The 20,497-nt window shown below is 38.2% G+C and overlaps 1 protein-coding gene across 1 annotated transcript in view; it reads right to left on the reverse strand.

The window, feature by feature from the left end:
- RYR2 (ryanodine receptor 2) overlaps positions 1-20,497 on the reverse strand; it is a 732,757-nt gene that overhangs the window by 283,885 nt on the left and 428,375 nt on the right. Inside the window, 4 exon segments of the mRNA XM_027588196.2 lie at positions 7,994-8,077; positions 13,564-13,667; positions 16,841-16,945; positions 18,710-18,926. Coding sequence (XP_027443997.2) covers positions 7,994-8,077; positions 13,564-13,667; positions 16,841-16,945; positions 18,710-18,926 — 510 coding nt within the window.

Genomic DNA, 20,497 nt, shown 5'->3' on the forward strand with positions numbered 1-20,497 from the left:
ATCATTCAGATATTTGCTTTTCTGATAGAACCTGAGAGCTTTTTTAGGCTTTCTTCACTCTTTTTAAACTTTCCCTGCTCCTCTTGTAAGTATATTAATTCTATATTCATATTCTCTAAGCCATTATTCTTCCTCCACCTGATCTGCCCTGAGACAGATGTTCTCCTCTACATTCTTCATCTCATTCACTGAATTCTTCAGGTTCAGTATTTCCATTTGGTTCTTTTTTAGAATCTCAATCGCCTTGGTAAAGAGCTCCTTCTGCTCATTAACTTTACCCCTGATTTCACTGGATTGTCTGTGAGTTTTCTTGTAGCTTGTTGAATTTCTTCATAACAGCTATTTTGAATTATCAGACAGTAATATTCTATCCCTTTGAGCTTGGTTGCTGGAAAATTATTTTCTTTTTGTGATGCCATATTTCCTTGATTTTTCATATTACTTGTAGGTATGCGTTTTTGCTTGTGCATTTGAAATAACCAAGACCCTCTTAATTAGCTCTGTGTCTTCTCTGGTTCTTACAGTCTGCTAGGCAGGTGTATTAAAAACCTCTATTTTTTTTTTTTAATTTCCAGAGGGGTGTGCTATATTTCAGGTTTGTGGCTTCTCCCTTGCCCACCAATGGTGGCCTGTGTTCTGAGCATGCTCCCCATCTCCTGAAGCTTGTCCATATAGATGGACATACTCAGGAGCACACACCCAGCTGGCAGAGTTGGGGGAAGTATGGATTTAACACTTGGTGAGTTGGGGATGCCCATGGACTTGGTAGGGAGATGGGGTAGGGCATATCACTCCCAAAGGCTTGTGGGTGGACTTTCTGCTGAGCACATTAAAGACTGTTTGAAATTTGTATCTCCCTCTTTCCCCAAATCCTCCCAGAGCTCTCATGACTAAGCTCCCACCGTAGTACTCTGGGTTCTGGTGGACAGAAATGGGTTTCCCTAGCTGCATCCTGCCAACTGGGAAAACTGAATCCTCTCTCACCACCTGCCTCTTTGCCTGCAGAAGAGTCACCTCTACCAATAAATCAGCCCCCAAAGGCTCCTTCTTGGAAGTAGGGCAGTGCCTAGAAAGTTTCTCTTACCACTTTCACTATGACTCAACTCATAGTTTTCTTTTCCTTTCTTCTTCAACAGCATGTTGGCATCTGCCTTTTGGAAGGCTAGATTTCTGCAAGTTCTCTTGGTCAGTGAGTGCATGCTCAGTTCAGCCATGCCCAATTCTTGCCCATTAGCCCCAAGAGGGGTCCAGGCAGTTTCACCGGCTACTCGGGTTCCACAGTTTCTATGGAGTTTGTCTGTGTCCTAACATCTGCACTGGTGAGTGAGATTCCTCTTGGGTCCCTTGGGGTAAGGTGCAAAATCTGGAAACCTCCATAAAGATGCTCTTGTTTATGTATGGATGTCTAATTTGTTGATTACAAAGGGGGATAAAAAGGAGAAACAACTTCTGAGTCATGTTGCTGATGTCATTCCTGTACTAAGCATTTTAGAAACTAGGGGCATTGTAATAAACAAAGCCCAGCCCTTACTGAGTGCATATCCACAGAGGTCTGTTCCTCTTTTGTTAGATTTATTCCTAGGTTTCTCATCTGTCTTAGATATTAAGGATTTGTTTATTTCTTTGTGTTTGTACATGATATCTAAATGGTATTTTAAAAGATATCTAGCAATATTACTGAATTTATTGTTAACAAATAATTCTGTAGATTCTCCTGAGTTTTCCATGTCATAATAACATTACCTGCTATTGATGACAGTTCGTTTTCTTCCTTTCCAATACTCATACTGTTTTTCTTGTCTCATTGTATCGGTTGTGTTGAATATACCAGGTTAACAGTGGCTTTTACTATCTCATTCCTGAATCTTAAAGGAAAAACTTTTGGGCTTTACCTTGTAGATTAGTGGTTGCTGTTGGCCTTTTATGAGGTTAAGACAGTTTTCTCAGATTTTTGCTTGCTAAGAGTTCATATGCTTATAAGTAAAACATCTTAGAGTTATTTCTAAATGTATTGGGATAATTTTAAACTAATACAATTCCTTTAATAGCTATAACTCTAATAACATTTTCTTTCTTCTTGACTCAGTTTTGGTTTTACTCTACACAACTGTCCGTATCATTTAAATTCAGAAAATTTTGGCACAAATTACCTTTTGCTAGATCTGAAAATATCCCTAAAATTGCGAAGCCTTTTTTTCCCTTTATCAGTGGTTCCAGATTTTTTTCCTGCTTATGAAAAATGCTTTCTCTAAGTAGTGTTTTATATAAACAATTCATGTTTTGATACAATCTTTTCCATTCTTGTGTTTTTAAATTATCGTGATGATACATTTGATTCACTAGTTATTTAGAACTACATTTTAATGTTTCTAAATATGTCATGGCTTTATATATTTTTTTGGTTGTTGTTGTTAGTCCTTGTGATCCAGTGAATATGATCTTTATGATATCAATGTCCTCATGTCATAGATGCAAAATTGTATATATGTTCCTTATGTACAGTGTTCTATATATGTCAATATTTTAGTTTATAGGAGTTAAAATTTTTATTAATCTTCATTAATATTTGTCTGTTGCACATATCAGTCTCTGAGAGTTGTGTTATGAGTTATTACTATGACTGCACATTTGTCTATTTTGGAAAATCTATTAATATTTTGACTTTTTAAAACTATTTTACTTGGTGCATACATGAGTAAGTATAGTCTAATGCTTGGGGTTTTTTTTAAATCTTTGTACAATGACCTTCTGTTCTTAATTTTGCCTTCAGAGCTATTTTGTCTTACATGGGACATGTAATTTCTCCTTTTGAATAATATTTCTTCGTACCTCATGTTCTCACTAGTTTCAATTTTTCTATGTTCTAACTTTAGTTTTTATTTAAATACTAGGTAACATAGAGTGTAATGTTTAGTTTTAGCTGTACTATGTAGTGATTCAGCACTCCCATACAAAACCCAGCGCTCATCTCAACAAGGGCACTCCTTAATCCCCATCACCTTCTTAGCCCATGCCCTCACCCACCTGCCCTCTGGTAACCATCTGTTTTTTTCTCTAGAGTTAAGAGTTTGTCTCTTGGTTTCTCTCTCTTTGTTCCGCTTTGCTCATTTGTTTTCTTTCTTAAATTCCACATATGAGTGAAATCATATGGTATTTGTCTTTCTTTGACTTATTTCACTTAGCATAATACGCTCTAGTTCTATCCATGTTGTGGCAAATGGCAAGATTTCATTCTTTCTTATGGCTGAGTAACGTTCCATTGTATATACACACCACATCTTCCTTATCCATTCATCAGCTGATGGACACTTGGGCTGTTTCCATAATTTGGCTATTGTAGATAATGCTGCTATAATCACCAGGGAGCAGGTATACCTCGGAATCAGCATTTTTGTATTCTTTGGGTAAATACCTAGCAGTGCAATATCTGGATCGTAGAGTAGTTCCATTTTTCTAAATTTAGTGATGTGTCTTCACATAGCTGGGTTTTATTTTTGTGCGGTGTGTACAATGTGAGTTATCTTTTTGAATCCAATCTGACAATCTCTGTATCTTTCCTGAAAAAATAAATCCATTTGCCTTTTATGATTATTGATGGACTTGGATTTTCAGTCATATTTTGATTTTTTTTAAAATAACTATTCTTGAGGCTCCTCAAAAAGTTGAAAATAGAGCTACCATACGACCCAGCAAGTACACTACTGGGTATTTACCCCAAAGATACAAATGTAGGGATCCAAAGGGGTACATGTACCCCAATGTTTATAGCAGCAATGTCCACAATAGCCAAACTGTGGAAAGAGCCAAGATGTCCATCGACAGATAAATGGATAAAGAAGATGTGGTATATATACACAATGGAATATTATGCAGCCATCAAAAGGAATGAGATCTTGCCATTTGCAACAACGTGGATGGAACTGGAGGGTATTATGCTGAGCGAAATAAGTCAATCAGAGAAAGACATGTATCCTATGATCTCACCGATACGAGAAATTCTTAATCTCAGGAAACAAACTGAGGGTTGCTGGAGTGGTGGGGGGTGGGAGGGATGGGGTGGCTGGGTGATAGACATTGGGGAGGGTATGTGCTATGGTGAGCGCTGTGAATTGTACAAGACTGTTGAATCACAGACCTATACCTCTGAAACAAATAATACATTATATGTTAAAAAAAAAAGAAGAAGATAGTAGGAAGGGTAAAATGAAGGGGGGGAAATCGGAGGGGGAGATGAACCGTGAGAGACTATGGACTCTGGGAAACAAACTGAGGGTTTTGGAGGCGAGGCAGGTGGGGGGACGGGGTAGCCAGGGTTGGGTATTAAGGAGGGCACGTGTTATAATTAACACTGGGTGTTATATGCAAACAATGAATCATGGAACACTACATCAAAAACTAATGATGTAATGTATGGTGATTAACATAGTAAAATTTTAAAAAAACTATTCTTGACACAAAAGAATATGCTTTAAAGCATTATAACAGAGTGAATTCCATTAACCCACCACGTTAAGAATTAGATTATTAATACCACCCTATCTGTGTGCTCCCCATATATATGTATACACACACATATACATATTATATATAAATGTTTTGTTTTTCAGTCTTAAAGTTAGTATTATACTTTATATAGCCTTGTGGGATATATTCTTATCCAACCTCAACATTATTTTTTAGGTTCATCTATGTTGCCATTTATGACTAAAATTCATTCATTTTATGATGTGATTATATCCAACTTAATCCATCTTCCTACTGACTAATATTTCTCCTATTCCTCTCCCTTATTTTTATGCCATTAAAAATAGTATTTCTAAAAACAATGGCTTTCATGTTTGTTGATGTGGACTTTCTCTAGGGCATATCTCTAGGAGTGACTGCTGGGTAAGAAGATGTGCAAATGTTTAATTTTATACAGTTATGTCAAACTACTTTAAAAATTATTGTAAACACATTCCAACCTTTTAGACTTGTGTGGATCTACATCCACATCAATCCTTGTTATTAACAAATTTCTTAATTTTTGCCAATAAATAGTAAGATGGTATCTCATGGAAAACTGAGATGTAGTATAGACTGCCAGCAGGTGTGAATAGTTTCCATTCAATGACATCATTGTGTCCATTTCCCCCATCTATTTTCAAGTAATGCAGAACAACTAAAAGCAACACAAATAAAAGGCATCAGTAAAAAATTATGAAGGCAGAGGAGTTTAATCCAACCCTCAACAAGACTAACTTATTGCAAACCCTATGCTCTATGTATCCATTGATCAATCATTTGGTTTCTATTTATCTCAGATTTAAGATCAGAATCGAGGTGGCTATTACAGAAACATACATCAACCCCTTTATTTCAACAGAAAAAAGAAGCCTGACATTTTCTGACCAAAGATAATTCTATTTAAACTGATGGTTTTCACAGTGAAAACTGGTTTTACCAATGAGGTTTTATGGCAAATGAATTCCATAAACTGAATAAGCTAAATTCTGACCCCCAGGAGGGGGTTGTTTATTTTTTTAAGACTATTTTTTGGAGCAGTTTTATGTTCACAGCAGAACTGAGAAGAAGATACAGAGATATCCTCTGCCTCCACAACAAAGCTTTCCCCATTATCAACATTCTCCACGCAAAGTGGTACATTTGTTACAATTCACGAACCTATATTGAGACATCATTATCATCCATTAACCATTATCGTCACCCCTGGCTTACATTAGGTGTCGTACATTTCATGGGTTTTGATAAATGTATAATGACATTATCTAGTCATTACAGTGTCATACAGAATATTTTCACTGTCTTGAAAATCCCTGTGCTCTGACCATTCATCTCTTCCTACCTCCCAACCCCTGGCAACCACTGATATTTTTACTGACTCTATCGTGTTGTCTCTTCCAGAACGTCATATCGATGGAATCATACAGATTTCATGCTTTTCAGAGAGACTACTTTGCCCCAAAGTTTTGACAAGATAAACACACACACACACACATAGCACATGATAATAATAGTTTCTTAAATATATTATGCTGGCAAAGGTAATCTGAAATTAGTATTTCCATCTTCTTATCCTTATGTACATCAGGTTAGGTATCTCTAAGTGAATGAGTAGCAGATATAACTACTCGTTTTGTTGTTGTTTTTCATTTTAATAATGTCTTTATGATATAATTACCAAAAAACCGAGATAGTGAGTGACTTTCATAAGATAATAAATTCTTTCCCAAGTAAGGTAGTTTCTAATTTTTTGCTTTTAAGAAACTCAACAAGGAAGGACATGACTGAGTCATCATGTGATAGGTCATCCAATATGATTTTTGAGGATGAACCACTATTAAGTTCCAGTTCATTGAACTGATTTTTATTTCTTCTTTCAACAGATTTTTTTCTTTGAACTGAATTTAATAAAAATGTATTTATTTATGTAAACAAAGAATGCAAATGACCCAGAACTTGTCTTTTTATCCATAAATGCTTATACATGGGTATATGATATAAATGGAAAAAGAATAGCCGAATCCATTTCATTATGCACTACTTCCAATAAAATCTTACTTTTTACATTGATTTTTATCAAAAATGAATTTATGTTGAAGACTTGTATACCCAATTAATTATAATACCTCGGAAGAAAAATGTCAACATTTACTGTGATCACAGAAAACAAAACAAAACTCAATTTAGATTTGGTTATAAAGAAGTATGATCAGAGAGATCAATCAAAATATATTTAATAGGGTAACATTTTGTGAAGGAAATGGACTGGAAACACAATTCAAAGAGAAAATGATGCAAAAAATATATTATCGATGTTTACATATAGTTTTAAATAGATGATGGTACATATCTAATCACTGAGGATCTGCTTTTATTAGTGATTCTCAAAACTGACAAAGAAGTGTCATTTCAAAACGTAAATATGCGAAAATGCCCTAAAATAGCATCCAATGGAAGTGCTCAAACTTTTGAAGAAAACGTTTAGAACTTAAAAATATGCTACGTAGTAACATAGCTTTTACACATTTTTTAACGGAATACCTGAGTAACAGTTTTTGTTGAACTACTTGCATGAACTGGCATCTGCAGAGCAAGTTCACGATTTCTATTTTGATTTTATATTTATCAGGGGTAACTTGAGGTCAGGGTGATAGATGGAGAGTATGGGGTGGCTGCTTTGCTTTATCCTCATATTACTTAACACGTGGCCAGAACTGCCATCTATAAGGCATAGGCCTTGGAAATTAAAACAAACATGAAACAGCAATCATTTGTCCCGAACTTACTCATTTAATACCAAACGTTTCCCCATGAAAAAGGTATCACCTGTTAGCAGCTAAGAAAGCTGAAGTTTTGAGAGGTTCAACAGGCTCACGGACAGAGGTTATAGCCCAGCAGGCAAAAATCACCCCAATAGCATTCACGGCCTTAGTTTACTCATCTTAAAGTGGGGGTAATAATACCAACTTTATAACTCTTCCTAAAATATGTTCTTTAGGTGAAAAACAAATTAAATTAGGGGTGCCTGGGTGGTGCAGTCAGTTAAACATCTGATCTTGGTTTCAGCTCAGGCTGTGATCTCAGGGTTGTGAGATCAAGCCCCGTGTCAGGCTCCACAATGCGCGTGGAGCCTGCTAAGTTTCTCTCTCTCCCTCTCCTCTGGCCCTCCCCCCACTTGCATTCTCTCTCCCTTTCTCAAATAAATCTTCAAAAAATCAAATTATATTATAAAAATATCTTTTGGTGCAAAGTGGAAAACTAGATATAAGCAGTTAGGGATATGGGCACTGGTGTGTTCACACGTACCTACATTCAAGAAAAATAACACACTTTTTATAACATACTCCCAATATTTTCTGAACTTTGTCTCCTCTCAGGGCAAGTCATCTAGGTATCCATCAAGAGGTCCAATCCATTTGTACCCAAGTAATTGAATGCATGATTGAATCAATGCACAGACTATTTAATATTGCTTAGACATTCAACTTACTTCTTGGGCAGCTTCATTTTTTTCACCTTTTCTTCAGCATGTTCATCTGATATACCCACATGACATCCTAATGCCAGCAAAGTCCTGGAAAACAAAACCAGAGATAAGCTGCAAGAACTCCTTCTCTATCTCCAGAATAACCCAACCTAATGGCAGACGGGAATCAGGTGTAACAGTCCACCTTGAAAGCAGAGCAGAAATTGCCTTTAAAGCAAAGGAAAAACATTTATTTATAAATCATATCCTTTTGAGTAAGTCATTGAAAATTGAAATATCACAAAGAGCAATATATTGAATAGTAAGTCTTTCTCCAATCACCTTCTTGTAGTCCTGTTTCTTTTCCTAAAGGCACTGATTGCTACTGATTCTTGAATATCCTGCTCTAATCTGTGCAAATACTAACACAAGTTTATGTGTGTGTGTGTGAGCATGCACACGGGCATGCATATTGTTTCGTTTTCCCCCTTTTACACAATGGGTACATAACAAGAGAGAGCTCTCTGCAATTTTCTATCTTGACCTTACAGCATAACTGATATACTCTTCTTTCATATAAAGCTGGTTTATTTTTCAACAGCTCTGAAGTATTCCATTAGTTGGATGTGTCATAATGTTTTTACCCAGTTCTTTGTTCATAGTCTTCTGTTGTTACAAATAATGCTGCAATGAATAACTTCATACATTTAATACATGTACTATATCCTTCATCTGTGGGTTAAAAATTCCTAGACATGGAATTACTGGGTCATAGGGTATATACATTTTAAAGATTCACAAATATTGTCAAATGTCTATAGAGTCAGTAGTAATTTACATTCCTACCAGCCATGTATGACATTACCCGCTTCCCAGTTCTCAAACTGCTTAAACTTTGTCAATTGGTAGGTTAAAAAGGCATCTAACTAGATAGATAGATAGATAGATAGATAGATAGATAGATAGATAGATAGATAGATAGATAGATAGATAGGGGAAAAAAAAAAAGGTATCTCATTAGGGACGCCTGGGCGGCTCAGTCAGTTAAGCGTCTGCCTTCACCTCAAGTCTCGATCCCAGATCCTGGGATCAAGTCCCACATCGGGTTCCTTGCTCAACAGGGAGCCTGCTTCTCCCTCTGCCTGTCACTCCCCCTGCTTGTGCTCTCTCTCTCGCTCTGACAACTAAATAAAATCTTTAAAAAAGAGAGAGAGAGAGAAGGTATCTCATTATCATTTTAGTTTGTCTTACATGGGGCTTGCTTGCACTTGTAATCCCAAGATCAAGAGTTGCACATTCCACCGACTCAGCCAGCCAGGCACCCATGTATTTTTCTTAAAATAAGTGTATTTGAGCACCTTTTTCATATGCTTGGTATTTGTATTTACTTTTTTCTGTGAAAATATTCTTTGTTCAACTTCCCATTAGATATGGGTTTTTAATTGCATTTTAGAAGCTCTTCCTGTGTCTGAGATATGAGCTGCAAATATTTTTCTCTAGTTTGTCTTTTTACTTTCTTTATATTATCATCTCCGAGCAGAATTCCAAATCTGTTTTTATATAACTGAAATTTTACATCTTTTCTTCTGGCTTTTGGGTTTCATATGGCACTCAGAAATTCCCCATTTGTAAAATCATTTAAAGGAAAATGTCCATGCTTTCCTGTGAGGGGGTGATGGGGAAGGGATTCTATTAGCTTAAGGACAGCTTAGCTTTATTTTTTTTTTTTCAGACAGATATCCAATTCTCCATAAAATACTTACTGAATAATCCATCCTTTACCCCTGGTTTGAAATGCAACCTTTATTAGATACAAATTCCCCATATGTTTTTAATCCTTCAGGGACTTTCTAGTCTAGAAACAAATCTCATTTTCAAATGACATATCGGGATCCCTGTTTGCCAGGAACTACTTGTCCATTTTTTAAGATACTCTATTTTTTTCCTCCCCTGAATGACCTTCGGTTGATTTTTCCCAAGGAAGATCCTTACAATTCACATGCACTCCCTTTAGAGTCCTCCAGGTTTATATGGAACAATATGACTTTACTCTCCACGACAGGGAGTGGTTTCTCCTATCTCAAAAGAATAAGATACAATGGCTTATCCTTTTTGGGTTACAGAATTTCTAGGGTCTAGTCAGTTCCAGTAGGGATATGGCAAGTATCTACAATTCACTTACACTTATCCTCCACAACATCTGAAAAATGAAAATCTGGAGACAGATAAGACAGATGGTATAAGTAGATAGAGCTGCATGTATTTATACATACACTGTTATCACATTAAATTTTAGGTTATACACGTCAAAACGAAGATGACCCTGTGAGATTACCCTCCAAGCGTTAACCTACATAACTATGGATAGATCAAGAACTGACCGAAGCTATAAAATTACCTAAATAAACCTTCTCTTTTAGACAAAAATCATGCCTCTTCCTTAACTACTTTTCTCCCTTCCCTATTGCTCTCCTTGGTGTCCCTGTGTCTTTATGCCTCCCATCCCTCCCTACATATATATACAAACACATTGCACTTCCCAAAATCAATTTTAAGGAAAAAAAACTACTTGAACAGAAGAAAAAATATTGTTCTAGTCTTGCTCTATTTTTGTTAACTTCCAAGGAAAGATTCTATGAAAGTATATGAGATGTTAAGAATCCTTGTAACATTCATTTCCTAAACATAAGTCATTTATTCAAAAGTCAAGATCTGGAATTCTGAAATTACTGTAAGTAAAGCAGAAACTAAACCTTTAGTGACACTGGTTAAATCGGGGGTGGGTTGACAGGCATGCTGTAACCACTGGGTTGTCCTGAGAGAGGGTGCGGGAAGTTTTGCAGGGCTCTGCAATCCACAGATGACCAGCAAATCTGAAGCTGTCTTTCCCAACAATTTACATGACAAAAAAAAAAATCACAGAAAGAGCATCTAAAATTCATATTCACGTGAAATCACTCTTCAATCCAAAATAAGGGATATTCTGGAGTAAGCTTCTGCTTATTTGTTACTTGGCACTCCTCAGAATCCAAATGAATAAAGTTTTGATCCTTCCCATGAATTTTTTATAGATTTTATTTATTTATTTGTGGCGGGGGGAGAGAGAGATGGAGGGAGAGAGAGAGTGCAGAAGCAGGGGGAGCGGCAGGCAGAAGGAGAGGGAGAAGCAGGCTCCCCGTTGAGCAGGAACCCCCGACATGGGGCTCAATCCCAGGATCCTGGGATCATGACCTGAGCCGAAGGCAGACGCTTAACTGACTGAGTCACCCAGGTGTCCCCTTCCCATGATACTTTTATGGGGTGTGTCAGACATATGGGGCTCCAAGCTTGATCAGCATTATCATTTAGTCCCCACCACAATTCCATGAAGCAGATACACCATGACCCCCACTTTATGGATGGAAGAAAATCTAAGGTTCGGAAAATCTAAGACTCCCTTTGGAGCAGCAAGTCCTTGACCCCATACCATCCAACACCAGAGCCTGTGTTCTTACTTACTCTGCTCTGGGGGCTACCAAGTAAACAAGGTTCTAATGGAAATACAGAAAGAAACTACCGTGCTTACTCTCAACTACGGAGATTGGGCTAAGTGTGAATTTTGGAGAAGTAGGGGTTCTCCCTGTTCTAATTTAAATTTTAAAGAAATAGGTTAAATCAGCTCATCGTAAAATCATAAAATATTGAGGATTAGCTCATGGAAAAGGTCATTAGCATTGACCGTGGGCTATAGCACCAGGGTACATGCAGTGTGATGATTCATCAAACCAGCCCTCAGTCCCTCTTAGGAATGAGATCAGATTACATGCAGTCAGAATCCACACACTATGCAAATACAGAATTTTCTCCACTTCATCGCTTCCTGGGATCTGTCCTTTGCAATAGCTGGCTAGTTGTCAATCACTAAAACTATAGGGAAAGTACTACAAATTTAACTAAATTATCTTAGACCTTTCAATAAAACATTTCATTGAAAAAGATGAGCAAATGGTGAGCTGCGTGAATCCCTTATTGAAATGTACAAGCCCCTCATCAAGGATGCAAAGGGAGGCAGGGGATCCTAAACACGAGGTACACAGGTCATAGCCATGCATTACGCATTCTTCATCACAGACAAGCTCTGTCAGTTTTTATCTCTGGGAGGTTCTCAATTTACTTGATTTGTATATATTTCCCTTTCCTTTTAAATTACTAGTAGAACCTAAACTCATTCTATGCCCAAAATGTTAATTTCCGTAATGATTATTACAATCACATCTTTGAAGAAATACCCCTGAACCCAAAACCTAGAGTTTGACACAATGGTGAAGTTTTATGATCTGAGTCCTTGGTAAAATCACTTCAAGGAAGTAACTGCTTATTCTTAACAAAACTGAAACAAAAATGTTCACAAGTATATAAGCCTAATATAAACATGCATTAGGGTAAGTGGCCTATTTGAATAAATCTAGTTCTAGAGGCCACCAAGGATAGAAAAGCAATTAAAGAAACATGATAGTCTTCTTAAAAATATTTTCTGAACTTTTCTTTTCTTTTGAGAGGGAGAGAGAGCTAGAGGGGCAGACGGAGAGGGAGAGACTCTTATGCAGGCTCCATGCCCTGAGATCATGACCTGAGTCAAAATCAAGAGTCAGATGCTTAACTAACTGAGCCACCTAGGTGCCCCTTTTATAAACTTTTTATATTAAAATTTAAAATTACTTTCCTTCATTTTACCCCACCTCATTCTTTCATTTGCAATGGTTAAGTGGCAAATTTCCTGAACACAATTGACAGTGTCACTGAAAAGCATATCTGCCTTTAAAGATAACATGCAAATTGCCTAAGGCAGCTTTTCTCAACATGTGTTTCTCTGGCAGAGCCCCCCCACCCCGGAAAAAAAAAGATGGTGTGGTAAAAACAAGGTACTCTCTGGAAGAAAAAAAAAAAAAAAGGTGGTAAACGGATTCCATCCCATTTTAGAGATTCACAGCACTAAAAAAATCCATCAGTAAAATAAACAATTGTTTTAACTCAGCATCTTTAAAATATATTAGAGCAGTGTTTCTCAAACTATCTGTGATGAAGGGCCAATTTTCTTTTAATTTCCAGCCTATTGTGAGTTGATTCTCTGATAAAATACAGTAAAACTTGTTAGAGAAAATTAAAATTTTTAAATGAAGACATATAAAATATAAGCCTACATTTTATAAATTATGAGATACAATAAGACATAAAATTGTTCCCTTAAATTGGTATAAAAGTTTTTCAACACTTACTATTAGTATCTTTACTTACGTTGTCACAAATCAAAAGCAATTTGTGAACAGACCTGGTCCCTGGCCCACACTGCAAACAGCATTTCATCTGATCAAAGAACCCTCGTATTCTGTAATACCCAAAATATCCATAGAACACTCTTTGGTAAATATTTTATAAAGCATAAAGATATAAAATAGCAGGGTCAAAAGTCTAATTCCCAACAAACAGTGATCCAGTCCACCTGTGCATTATGAAAAGTTCTGAGTTAATTTAATTCTAACTGAATTAAAGTGTATTGATACCTTGTTTGTTTGAGGTCAGGCAGATCAGAAAATAGGAAAAGTTAAGAAACTCACTTCAGGGTCTCAAGCGACATCTGTAAGTTGTAATTGCGTTCCTGTTCAGGCAGCTTGGAGAATTCCACCAGACATGGGTGTTGTCTCTTATTGTCATCTCTAACCTGAAACAGGACAGAAAATCCTCATAATAAAAATCTCCAATTTCAGATACCAGCAATGGCAATCCAACTGCGTGGCAGGAAAATGAAGGGGAAAAGCAAGAAGGAAGGCTCGGCTTACCACCCCAGCAAAGCTGTCCCTGTTAAGCCCCAGGCACGCTAATGTTTGCGGTCAGTGGTAAAACCGGGCATCATCTGGGCCCCCTGTTCTGTTCAGTACAGTTCCTGGCCCCAGGGCCCATGCCTGCTCTACCCCGACACCTGCAAGCTTACCCTCCAGCCCCCTCCAGCATTTGCTTAAATCTTACTTCCTCAACCAGGTTCATCCTGTTCCCTTCCCAATATGGCCAACTGCCCACTCACCCTACTTTCATTTTCTTCCGTAACAAATTCCACCTGCTGGCAGAACCAGACCCTTATTGGTTTAGGGTCTATTTCCTAGCACTAACATGTAAGACCAAAGAAAAGAGGGATTTTGTTCTCTTTTCTTCTTTGATGTATTCCCAGCACCCAGAACATGCCTAATACATGGTAGGCACTCAACAAATGTTTCACGTATTGAAATGAAGTCTACATAAGAAAGGTGTAGTGCTGACTTAGTTTTAATGTGTAGTAATTTTATGTGTTTAGAGCCAAACGGACTAGGGATGTCCATCGACAACGTGACTGATCTAAGGTCTTTGCAGGGGTTCCAGCTGTGCATTTCACCCACTGTAACTTGCAGATATTACAAATTATTCCTTTACCTTAACAAAAGTCAGTTAGCCTCATTCAGGCACTTTTCATACTAATCCTTCAAAGTGTATATTAGCCAGCCATCAGAGTAAACAAAATCCAAGATTTTAGGAATGAATTAATGAGAAAGATGTTCTAGATCCTTGCACTAGTAGATAGACTATCTTCTTGGAGTCCTAAATGACACAGCATTACCATGTGGTAGCTCCCAGATGACAGCCCAGGTTCTGGAAATGCCACCTAAAAAGTGCGCAAACCTAAGCAAGGACTTTTTACTTTTATTTTTTTTTTAAGAATTTATTTATTCAGGGGCGCCTGGGTGGCTCAGTTGGTTAAGCGACTGCCTTCGGCTCAGGTCATGATCCTGGAGTCCCAGGATCGAGCCCCGCATTGGGCTCCCTGCTCAGCGGGGAGTCTGCTTCTCCCTCTGACCCTCCCCCCTCTCGCGTTCTCTCTCTCATTGTCTCTCTCTAATAAATAAATAAAATCTTAAAAAAAAATAAAAAATAAAAACCTTTAAAAATATTTATTTATTTATTTGACAGAGAGAGACACAGCGAGAGAGAGGGAGCACAAGTGGGGAACTGGGGAAGAGAGAAGCAGGCTTCCCACTGAGCAGGGAGCCCGATGTGGGGCTTGAAGCCAGGACCCTGGGACCATGACCTGAGCTGAAGGCAGACGCTTAACGACTGAGCCACCCAGGCGCCCCGCAAGAACTTTTTTTAAACTCTTCAGGTCATCGCTAAGTTAAAAATAACATATTATTTCTTCTTCCTGGTGATCTTTACAATTGAACAGGACTTACACAAAAGCATAAATCATACGTACTTAATGGGTAGATCCATAAGTGAAATCTAGAATTACAAAATTTCACTCTGAATTCTAAACATCAAAGTAGAAATGAAGGTGTCCAAGTCCTGAAATAATCTACTCCCCATTTATGTAATGTCCACTTCGCCTCTCTTCTCTACATGGGAGAATCATGGACACCACTGTGCTCTTGGGTGTCCAAGCAAAAACCAGAAACTTGTGCAGATTTCCCTCCCTCTCTTCCCCATACCCTAAACGTGAACTCTAAAACATGTCTCGCAATCATGTTTCCCCTTCCCCACTGCCAGGCACACATTTGTGAAACTCTTGCCGTCTCCCACCTCGGTCACTCGAAGAGCATTGGCAAGTCTTACAGTGAAAACAGTTCTAGAGTAAAAGCTAGAAAGTCTGGATCCCAGTGCTAGCTCCTCATGAGCTCTGCGACTGTCGAGGCCCAACTCTCAGAGATGTCATCACCAGCAAAACTGAAATAACAGCCCTGTGTGCTGTTATGAAAATTTAACCCAATAACCTGATAGAGTGTATGTGAAAATGGAAAGCTCTAAATAAATATATAAACGTGAGGAAGTAGTGTGGGGTATCATATGGTATTCACCACTAGCACTAATAAAAAATGTTCTGTATTTAAAGCTCAATGCAATAAACTAGGAGAGGGTGAATGCACTCATTTCTACATTCAGTCAAATATAAGAAAGTGTTAGAAACTTTGGGCTACCTAGACTAATAATATTATAAAAATAAAAGTATTGCCACAGTCCTGCCAAAAATAGGTGTATGATACACTGAATTACATAGGAAATTTTTTTAATATAAATTTTATTGACAAACCATAAACTAAGATCTTTATTTTTTTTTTGAAGATTTTATTTATTTATTTATTTATCTGAGAGAGAGTGAGCGAGAGAGCAAGCATGGTGTGGTCGGGGGGGGGGGGCGGTGCAGAGGGAGAGGGAAGAGATAGAATTTCAAGCAAATTCCCTGCTGAGCATGGAGCCTGACATGGGGCTCGATCCCACGACCCTGAGATCATGACCTGACCTGAAATCAAGAGTCAAATGCTTAACCAATTGAGCCACCCAGGTGCCCCCTAAGATCTTTAAATAATAATTTGGAAATATATCCAATCATTATATCTCAGTCTGTCTTCCACCTATGAAACCAACTGCGGCCCTCAGCCCACAGGACCTGTAGGGACTCCTACACACAGTTAAGACTAAAAGAAGCAAAGCACCAGATAAAGGAAAAGGAAAATGACTCATTTCTTTCCATTTTCAGCTTTCACTTTCAATTTCAGTGAGTTTCTTTTTTCCTCAGGGGCTTACAAGTCAATGCCTATTGTCTGTATATATTAACTTTGATTTAAAAATATAACTCTCAGCCTCGAGAATGACAACTTTTCAATTGTCTAGTCAACTGAGCCATCCTTCAACAAACATGACAATAATGTCATTCCCTCTTGTAAAGAAAAACTGAACAAAAACTCACGTGTAGGGGAAAAAAAAAATCAATCTAATTGATTCAGGTTGCCAAATAGCAGGATGAGTGAGAAAAGGTTATGTTTTTAGAAAGATGTATTAACAAATCTGAAAATAAATTTCAAGATTACGTACCGGACCATACTGCCAGCCAAGTTCAATTTTATTCATAACCCAGAGTTCATGGATATTCTCGGCCAGTTTTTCTCTTATTCTCTCTAGGTGAGGAGGTAACACGATCTAAAATAAGAAAGAAAACACACATCAGAAACAAATGCAATAAAACCATGCTAATTGTCCTCACTGTGAATTGAAACAAATAAAACCATTGTAAACCATTAAAATGTTAATAATATAACTAGATTCTAACCCTTCTAATGTAGTTATAAATATATAACGAGGTATATCTAAAAATTGTTTAGGTAATTTGCGGACTTTTTGGTGGGACAGCTTAGTTTCCAAGTGAATTTATGAACAAAAGTTGGGAAGAAGGAAAACACGGGTGTTGGTGGGGACAGTCACCATTAAGAACAATGCCTTCATGGATGTGGGATGTAAGCACCAGAGCGTGCATCACTTAAAAAGAGAAATCACCCCAAAGTTCTTAAACTAACTGGCTAGTACACATAGGCCAGAATGAAGGCAATTCAGTGACCAAAGGATAATCCACTGGCTCTTTGAGCCTGTAAATATTTGCAGTGATTTATGCTTTTCCCTTGACTCTGCTGTTATTTCTAGTGGTTTCCAAGAATAAGCTTCTAGGGAAAACAATCTTTACATGTTCTCATTCAAAAGAGGAAGTTTAATGACTTCTTCATAAAGAACATGAATGGTTTTCAAGGTCAGGGGTTGGTTGTTGGTGTTTGGCAATGCACTTAGGTGTCACCCCACAGCCAGTCCCTCCACAAACATAGAGCAGGTGACTGCCTACAGCGTTCACTGACGAGACAGTTTCCCCAGGGAGCAGGCTATCACTGCTCCCTTTCCCCACAACGGTAGAGATAATCTACAACATAGGAAATCCTCAATGCGCTCCCAATGCATAATCCAATCGTCCATCCCAATCCATTTCTAGCCTCCTAATCATGTTTACTACTAAACTGGGGTAGCACCACACATATCCTGCCATCCTGCAGCAAGGAACACCACACTGAATTTTAGCCATGAACAAAGCTTGCTTCTTGCCCTCAATAATTTCAAGAACAGCATGATGAGACAGAAAACAGAATTCAAGGCGCTAAACAAGTTTTGCTCAACAACTGAACCTTCTGAGGCCTGGTATTAACTCTACTTCAGACTTTAGAGGCAATCTCATGGATCTTCACAAACTTTGCATAACTAACCTTACTGAAGTTACTTCAGCATCAAGATAAAGCAATTATTTATTTAATTCATTGTCAACGTCAAGATGTGTTCACATCTATGAAACAGAAAAGAATAAGGATTCACATTTCTCAGGTGCCTGTTTGCAAAGTGTCATGCTAATGTGTTATTTATTAACTCTGTCAAACATACTCTTAGCATCCCAATTCACAAGAGGAGCGACTTCCTCAAGGTCCCCAAGTAGGCAATTGACCCCAAGCACTCTTGACTCTAGAGTCCAGGATCTCAATCTCTACTTAAGATAAAGGTCAGTTAAATTGCTTCAAAATAATAGTGTATCTACATGACTGAAGAACTAAACTCCACGTCCACCTCCACCGTAGGTAAAAAGTGCACCCTAAAATTAGTATGCATTACCTCCAATTGTGACCCATATTAGTGCATCATGAAATCAGTGTAGTGGCTTGAGATCACTCTTTAAAAAACAGAATAGAATTGACTACAAAATAGGTGAGTGGCTCTGACAAAGGTAAGCATTATTTTACGAAACTTTCTTCGATTCTGCATATAAACTGTATGACTGTCAGATGGGTTCCCGTGCGCCGTGGTTCAAAGAGTCCAAAAGCCACTGCCCATCAGAACAACGGCACAAGAGCATGACAGTACAGGTGCTCTGGGTACCTGGCTGGTATCCACGGGGATTGGCGTGAAGGCGGCCTGCGTCAGGGAGACTGTGGGGCCCAGGAGGTCTCGTGTGTAAGTTCTTTCTTGCTTGTACTCTCGGCTGTGCTCCACTTTCAACTTTTCTTTTGGCAGAACAGCTTCGTAACAAGGAGCATACCCAGGTGGCGGGAGGAATTTAAATTCTCCGTGTCTCCCCCCGAGCAGAAAGCGTACCCTAAAAGGGATGCATGTCAGGGTCAGGTATAGCTCTGGTGTACTGAAAGTTCCCCAATCAACAAAACACAGGGAATAAATGATTAGCACAAAATGAACTTTATCAGAAGCCACATTTTCCCCCGAGTACCATCAGAGTGTGGACACCTTGGAGCCTAAGAACCTCTAAGCACAAAAGTAAAACAGGATGAGAGAACAAGCTGATTACGTTACATTGATGGATCCGAGAAAACTTACCACTCACTGGAGAAACAGCAAAAGCACATGCATCATATTCCTATAGGAGAAATACCTAATACCTGTGCACAGTAATTGCTCATTTAATGTCTCCAGGGGGTGCAAAGAGTCAACAGAGAAAGAGCAGACATTATCTAAATATCTACATACTTAAAATTACAGGACTGCATGAGGTCTGATAAAAAGAAACAACAGTCACTTTCCAATGTCCAACTTCCCAGTGAAATTCCTTAAAGAGAACTCAAATGATACTTTGCAGAAGAAAGAAGGTCACCTTATTTCTTCTTCAAAGACAAAAAGAAAACCCCAAAAAACCCTTAAAGTCTTTTATATATCAAAGTCCTTTAATTAAAAATAATTTAAAACAAGTTCCATTGAACAATGCTTTTTGAAACACAGCTAAACAATACTGATTTCACGGGCCCTCTGCTTACAAAAATAAAATCAGATTTTCATTTTCCTTGCAATTCTTTTTCTAATTTGTGGTTCATTTTCAGGTCAAAAATAATAGCAATAATAATAAAGCGAATAAAATAAAAGGCAAAGAGCAAAAAACGAGGAAAACAAAAATTTTAAAACATTCCAGAGGCTTGTAGAAAGAAATATAATTTGTATAAACAGAACAGAAAAGGTCATTGGTGCATGGAGAGCTAATACTTCATGCTTTCTCTGTCCCCTCTTCAATCTGGTGCTTCTATAACCATGAATTATTCATATGAATAGAATTATAATGGGAAAAATAACCAGAGTAACTTGATGGCCAGTCTTAATAAGGGATCCACTCTCCTGAGGTAGCTACATGCACATTTTCATATGTGACAGCGTAGTCCCTTATCGCAACAGACCATCGCTTGTTAAAGTTCTCTTTATAGGGGCACCTGGGTGGCTCAGTTGGTTAAGCAACTGGCTTTGCTTAAGGTCATGATCGGTTCGGGTCATGATCCTGGAGTCCCGGGATGGAGTCCCGCATGGGGCTCCCTGCTCAGCGGGGAGTCTGCTTCTCCCTCTGACCCTCCCCCCTCTCATTCTCTCTCAAGTAAATAAAATTAAAAAAAAAAAGTTCTGGGGGCACCTGGGTGGCTCAGTCGGTTAGGCATCTGCCTTCGGCTCAGGTCATGATCCCACGGTCCTGGGATCGAGCCCCGCATCGGGCTCCCTGCTCAGCGGGGAGCCTGCTTCTCCCTCTCCCACTCCCCCTGCCTGTGTTCCCTCTCTCGCTGTCTCTCTCTCTGTGTCAAATAAATAAATCTTAAAAAAAAAAGTTCTCTTTGTAGAACTCCAAAGAATTATCATTCATCTATTTCCATCTGCTAACAGCAAGAAAGCAAAAGGTTA

This window comes from Zalophus californianus, chromosome 15 (assembly GCF_009762305.2).
Source record: "Zalophus californianus isolate mZalCal1 chromosome 15, mZalCal1.pri.v2, whole genome shotgun sequence".
NCBI classification, from domain to species: domain Eukaryota; kingdom Metazoa; phylum Chordata; class Mammalia; order Carnivora; family Otariidae; genus Zalophus; species Zalophus californianus.